This window comes from Hippopotamus amphibius, chromosome 6 (assembly GCF_030028045.1).
Source record: "Hippopotamus amphibius kiboko isolate mHipAmp2 chromosome 6, mHipAmp2.hap2, whole genome shotgun sequence".
NCBI lineage: Eukaryota > Metazoa > Chordata > Mammalia > Artiodactyla > Hippopotamidae > Hippopotamus > Hippopotamus amphibius.
Window position 1 is genome coordinate 30,724,043 of NC_080191.1, and position 7,079 is coordinate 30,731,121.

Genomic DNA, 7,079 nt, shown 5'->3' on the forward strand with positions numbered 1-7,079 from the left:
GAAGGCAGGAGCTGCTGGGAGGTGCAAAGGGGTCTTCCGAATTGCAGTGGCCCTAAGATCCGAAGATCCTTGCCTCTGCCTCTTTTATCTGATTCTGAAGCTAACGGGAAAAGGGCAAGGATGGTGGAGGCTTTCTGTGCTACATGGAAGCTGACGGACAGTCAGAACTTTGATGAGTACATGAAGGTTCTAGGTAGGTAAAATAAGATGTGCTATTCTCTTCTTAACCTGAAGTTTCAGATACTTGCAGATTCCTTTTTCACCCATCAGATTAGCAAGAGACAAAGATCCCTTTCTCATAATTGGGTGCTAAACTGTGCGTTTTCACAGAATGGATATTTAAATGTGGCGTTTGCCTGCTTTCTTGCCTAGGGCCAAAAAAAGAAGCAGAAGCGACTGCGCCTTTTCCGCTTTTTTCTCCATTATCCTATTATTATTTATGCTTCCAAATGAACATCCACTTATTATTACAGCTCAGTAGTTGTCTTACATAATTGATTGGCTAAACATACTCTAATGAAACTTACACTTTAGGAAATGGATGCCAGAATAGGAAAGTAGATTCCTGCTTTGCGAGCTATTTTGGAAGTTGCAGCCACACTGTATTGCTTCCTTTTTTGCTATTTTAGGTGTGGGCTTTGCCACTAGGCAGGTGGGAAATGTGACTAAACCAACAGTGATCATCAGTCAGGAGGGGGACAAAGTGGTGATTAGGACTCAAAGCACATTCAAGAACACAGAGATTAGTTTCCATTTGGGAGAAGAGTTTGATGAAACCACTGCAGATGACAGAAACTGTAAGGTAAGGAGTTTCTCCTTCTCTGGGATGAGGATGGGAAAGAGAGACAATCTCAATGTTTCTTTTTTTTTTCTAGATGATGGGAAGTGAAAAATGTTCTTAGTATTTTACTTCAGAGAGAAGGACCCAGAGTTAATTTTGCATTCTAGTGTTCACAACTTATATTCTGAACAATGGGCACCTACTATAGCTCAAATCTCAAATCTGTTTCTTTAACATGTGTTTTTCTCATTTTGTATCAAACCTGTATTTCAGAAAGTGTTAATAGTGTTTATTTAAAAAAAAGATTGCATTTTGTTTAATCTCTCTTTTGCCTCAGATTGACTAAATCAATAGCTTGCCTCATTCTAAGGCTTTGTTTAAAGGAGTAGGGTGATTATTCAGAAAGCACTAGTTCAGAATTTTTATTTCTGATACATAAATTTTTGCATCTAGATGTACACATTTCAGTCAAATTATGAATTACTAGAGTTTTCATAATAATGACTCTGGAAGCAACAGAGGAAATGGTACTAATATGGTAATTAGTTGATTACTATTTATTCAATTATTACTCTTTTAAAAATCAATTCATTTGGCTTCTGTATCAGAAACCTGATCTGTACCTGTTGATATATTCTGCATTTTGTTGTTGGTTTCAGTCTGTTGTTAGCCTTGATGGAGACAAGCTTGTTCATGTACAGAAATGGGATGGCAAAGAAACAAATTTTGTAAGAGAGATTAAGGATGGCAAAATGGTCATGGTAAGTAAGAGCAGTTTCCCCTTCCTGGGTCTTTGCCCCCCAGCACTTTCCTGCATTCCCTCCCTCCCTCCTTTTCTCCCATCCTTCTTTAATAATATTAAGTCACGAGCAAGGTTCTTTAATCATGTGTAAAACAGGAGAAATAAAAATATCTTAGCTAATTGTTCCTTCTACTCTGCTTCTTTAATTATAGAAAAAGAGAAAAATTCTACTTAAGTGTAGTTTTAAAAAGTTGCTGTTGGTTTAGCTAAAATTGTGTTAAAAGAGCAGTTTTTGATGCACTACCATAATATCTAATCCTCAAATGAAATCTAAATATAAAACCAATCATCATGAAAATAGAGATGATATTACTATGTTATCATTTGCTGAATCTCAGAAAAATTACTTTATAGCTCCTGTAATAAATAAGAGAGCTTTAAACATTTTATATTTTAGCTTATAAAGGTTACACAAGTTCAGTGCAGATAATTTAGAATATAACAGGGAAGTGTAACAAAAATATAAAAATCCTTTCTAATGTCCCCTCAGCGAGAACAATTTGGTATTACTTCCTTCTAGTCTTTCTTTTTAATGCATAAGATAGCTTTGAAACATGTCTATTTAATACTGGATAGTCATGTAAAAATATAAAATAAAAAATAATTTACAAATAATTTCTCTAATGATGGAGTAGCATCATAAACTGGGAAAAATGTTGCATCTTAATCTAGCACCCCAGATGCTTTTTTTGGTGAGTTTAGTAATGGTATTTGGATGACATCGAAGTAATCAATACATCATTTTGGGGTTTTGGGGGGGATGGAGGGAGGGTTGCTTTACATATTCCTTCTAAGATAATAGCAGGAAGGGTTTTTTGGTTTTGTTATTTAAGACTATTGACTAGTTTTCTTTCCTTCCCTTGACTACCAGCTGTTCTAGGTTGAGATAAAGGGCTTACATATTCATACTTCTTTTCCTGGGTGGAAGTGGGGGTGGGGGGCAGAGGGACAGTTTTCCTTTCATGTTGACAAATATTTGCCCACATTTTCCTCAAGTGATCATCATCAAACAAACAAACAGAAAGATTCATTTGTAAGGGATTCAGTCTGAAGTTCTCCTTTATGTTTTTCTCTTTATTTTTTTCCTGGATACAGAAAAGTGGATAGCTCAGCTTTGCCATGTATGACTGGGATCAGGCAAGACTGAGTTCAAAAAAGGAAATGAAAGTAATGGATAACAAGGGCATACTGCACTCTTGAAAATCACAGGACTCATGAAAATCATGAACACTAAAAAATACTAAATTTTGTAAAGAGGATTTATAGTAATTCTTCAAGTTGGATTAGATACAAGAGCCCATGGTGCACATTACAGCCACATAACCACCAAGGTTCACATAGGCTAAAGCATGACGGCCAAAGCAGTGAGAACATTTGTACATTTACATTTTCCTGCTGATTTTGGAACAAATCATTGCAAATACCATCTGTCCAAATAATTTGGGTTTTCTAAAAACTCTTCACAGTTTATCTAGTTCATGAATTATAAACTATTATGAAAACCTACCATAAACTTTATACACTTTTAAAGCAGATAGCTAATCTGCTCCAATTACTCTAATAATTTAAGGCAAAAGAAATTCTTTTGACTTGAATCTAGATAATCTCAGTTTTTGCTTCATATTTCTTTTAGAGACCTGAACTATGTATGCATGTTATTTACTCAATAAATGTAAGGGTTTCTTTTTATAAAATGAAGAGCTTTCACAGGGTTTGTAAATGCCATTATTCTTTTGTATAATACTTAAATCATATGTAAGATAATCTTTAAAATTTTCAACTACTGATGTACCTGTGTAAAAAGATTTGGTTATCTTTTGAATCTTTCAGACTCTTACTTTTGGTGATGTGGTTGCTGTTCGCCACTATGAGAAGGCATAGAAAACATCTTGATCTGGGGCTGGAGAAGCTCTACAATCTCTGTTTACTCAAGTCTGAATGCTATACTGCCATTACAGCACGATGATCGCTAATTAGAAGGTTATCCTTGGTGTGGAGGTGGAAAATGATGACTTCAAAACTTGTTTTTAAAACTTGTTACTGCAGGCAGTCAAAGCCATTTTTGATCTGCAAATTTATCACATTTTATAATTCACGTTAAAATTTTAGGCTACTTTTAAAAAAAATAAAGGGAATACATTCTATAATTTCCATTGGAATCCAAATCAAATTGGAATAAAACTCTTACACCCATAAGAAATTTGTTGTTGTTGTTAATATCACTAATCCAGCTGGGGATTGTATATTAGAGAGTTTTAAATAAAATAGCCTGTTTTTTTAAAATGATGATGGTAAAATTCACTTATTTATTTAACACAATCCATTTGAAAAAGATTTGGACCCACCCTTTGGTTAGTGGCCTGAAAACCTTGGAATTCCTACTCAACCACCTCCCTCAATGTCACTGTTAAGTCATTTACTAGCCATGCATGCCATTACATGAACAATTAGGCAAAGCAAGTTATATTCATGATTTTTGACACTCCCGATGGATGGAGAAATAAAATAGCTTTTTTTTTTTTAGGCATAAAGTTAGGCTGGGGAAGCTAGCACTTTGTTTAAAATACTAATTTAAAAAATAAGCAGAAGTGTAGGGAAATATGGAAAAATTTAGGTTGGTATTTCCATAGAGAATTTGGGATGATGAAGTTCATTTAGCCAGGATCCAAAGGAGCTTTGTTATGGTGGGCTGGGCTGCACAAATGACCTCTTGCTACTAGAAGCAGGTAGTCTGGAGAAGCAAGCCGATACACATGAAAATGTCTGTTAAAAAGGAAATATAATCAAACTGTCATGTAATTCAAGCTTCTTATTGAAAGGTAAATAGGAACAGGCAGTGATTTTATTCTGGATGATTGTAACCAAGCAGGACCCTATGCAGCCTTCCTGGGACAGACCTTCCCCCACAGCCTCTGCTTTAGCTCCTCTCTGAAGTACCTAAGTAACAGTATTTTTTTTGCTTTTAAATTTTATTTATTTATTTATTATTTTTGGGGGGTACACCAAGTTCAATCATCTGTTTTTATACACATATCCCCGTATTCCCTCCCTCCCTTGACTCCCCCCCGCCATCCTCCCACGAGTCCCTCCCACCCTCCCCGTCCCAGTCCTCTAAGCATCTTCCATCCTCGAGTTGAACTCCCTTTGTTATACAACAACTTCCCACTGGCTATCTATTTTACAGTTGGTAGTATATATATGTCTGTGCTACTCTCTCGCTTTAAGTAACAGTATTTGATGCACAGTTCTGGAGTTGTTTTCTAGATGTGAAAGCCCCCCACCAAATGGAAGATATTGACTACCTGATGACCATGAGCACATAGCCCCAGGCCTCCTGGAGCCTAAGGACCGATAATATTAACCCCTGAGACAGCACCCTGTTACCTCACTGTCAGCCAATCAGAGAACTGTGCATGTGCTGATCACATAAGCTGCGACCCTCCCCCCCCAGCCCCCCACCTGGCTTTGAGAAATGCTTTGCCAAAACCCTTTGGGAATCTCGGGGCTTTTAGGGGAGGAGCCACCCGTCTCCTTGCATGGCCCTGCAATACATCTTTCTCTGCTCCAAACTCTGAGGTTTCAGTTTGTTTGGCCTCACTGTGCACTGGGCACACGAACTTGCACTGACACTGTAAAGATGTGTCTCCAGACAAGTACATTGAGCTGAACTAAGTCTACAAGTGCTAAAACGGATAAAATGGAGTGTGCAGAGGGCATCTGAATTCCTGTGTGTGTGCGGGTGGGGTGGGGACGCAGAGGGGTGGGAGGTTGGTGGAACTGAGTTGACCAAAGGGAAGTAAATATCTGTTTATGACTGGCTAAGATTTACATTTGTAAAGCACAAACAAATGTTATTTCTTATTTCATTGTTTACAAGATGATTTTTGTAACAGGGTGAATCAAAAATTATCTACACTCTGGATGTAGAATTTATAGAAGTTTTAACATAACCCGAGTGTGGATAACGTTTGACTCACCTTCATACATTTTCTCAAACCCACAATATGAAGCAGGCAAGGCAGATATTATTATTTTTACTTTACCACCGAGGATGAAACTGAAGAGTTGATTAACATGTGCAAGTTCTCTTGACTAGTGAATAACACTGAGAACTGCACACCCTGCAATTTTCCCACTTATTTCCTCTCAAAAATTAATACTCAGGCTAAATTTTCTTCTGAAACAAAAACGTAAGATTTTATTTTCCCTGAATCACTCCTTAGGAAAACTATCCTCTGTTAGCCTCTGTGAAGGGTGGGGGTGGAGCAGGGAATAGGTTAAATATTTCTCAGGAGAAATATTTAGTATTCATTTTCAATCCACCCAGTATTTTCAGTAAGTTTCTACAAGTTAATTCAAGGTGAAAGTGTGCACCTCAGATTGGGACTTGAACCCCTGTGCCAGGAACCTGGCCAAAACTCACGGTCTACCAACTGAGATCACACTCCTGGTTTCAAGACTTGATGAAGCTCAGGTTCTTGGTGTCTCATGGCAGAAAGAATTCAGTGAGAGACAAACTGTTAGGTAAGAAGTGGATTTATTTAGAGAGAAACACACTCCACAGCGTGTGGGCCATCTCAGAAAGTGAGAAAGGTGCCAGGGTGTGGGGTTGTCCGTTTTTATAGGGGTGGGTAATTTCACAGGCTGAGTGGAAGGAGTATTCCAGCTATTTTGGAGAAGGGATGGAGATTTCCAGGAAGTGGGCCACCGTCCACTTTTTGATCCTTACTGTCTGTCAGGGCGCCTGTGGGTATGTCACTTGGTTGCTAATGAGTTACAGTGAGCAGTACACTGAGGCTAAAGGTCTAGTGGAAGTCAACGTGTCCACCGTCTTAGACCCATTTGGTTCTAATCAGTTTATGTCATGTCCTTGGGCTGTGTCGTTCTTTCAAAGGTTGTGCCCTGCCCCCTTCCTTCCTATTTCAAAAGTCCAATTAATTTACAGATATAAATATGAGGAAACTTCCTTTAACTTACACCATTCAACACAATGATACTATTACCTGACTACTGTGTTACTTTAACTACTATAATAAAGAGTTGAAAAACCTAAAGTGCAGCTATAGGATTTAACGTGTGAATGTACAATTATTACTGAATGTCAGGATAAGATGGTCTGGCTCAGGTTACCATTACTAAAACTAGAGTCTACCTTTGTCTTTAAAAGCATGAAACAAAACACAGAGAGGATGTTTGCTCCAATTGCTCTGCAAGCCTTCATCTCTGCTTCTGGAGGAAGACTGCTTTCTCTTGGTGATTTCAGCCTATGCTCTAATAGAAGCATAGCTTCTGACGTCTCTATTCTTAAGGTACAAGGGCAAGGATAAGGATTTAGCTTCATCTCATTATAATTAGGTCAAGTAACATCCTGGCATTCATTTCCATAACAACTGTCTGAAAAATGGAAAGGTTTTGGGATGGCCTAGTGGGGAGCAAACTTACTGGGTTAAAAGATCAAGAGTTGCAGCGGTGGATCAAATACAGTTTTCTAGGAAG

The 7,079-nt window shown here is 37.9% G+C and overlaps 1 protein-coding gene across 1 annotated transcript; it reads left to right on the forward strand.

Annotated features, from left to right (window-relative positions):
• Positions 1–3,777, forward strand: FABP7 (fatty acid binding protein 7). Its single transcript, XM_057739163.1, has 4 exons — positions 1–193; positions 630–802; positions 1,441–1,542; positions 3,414–3,777. The coding sequence occupies exons 1-4, from the start codon at positions 121–123 to the stop codon at positions 3,462–3,464; spliced, it is 399 nt and encodes a 132-aa protein (XP_057595146.1). The 5' UTR covers positions 1–120; the 3' UTR covers positions 3,465–3,777.
• The last annotated feature ends 3,302 nt before the right edge of the window (positions 3,778–7,079 follow it).

Coding starts and splice junctions, on each gene's coding strand:
- FABP7 (XM_057739163.1), top strand. CDS start 121: ATGGTGGAGGCTTTCTGTGCTACATGGAAGCTGACGGACAGTCAGAAC. Junction 194..629: donor TGAGTACATGAAGGTTCTAG/GTAGGTAAAATA, acceptor TTGCTATTTTAG/GTGTGGGCTTTGCCACTAGG. Junction 803..1,440: donor CAGATGACAGAAACTGTAAG/GTAAGGAGTTTC, acceptor TGTTGGTTTCAG/TCTGTTGTTAGCCTTGATGG.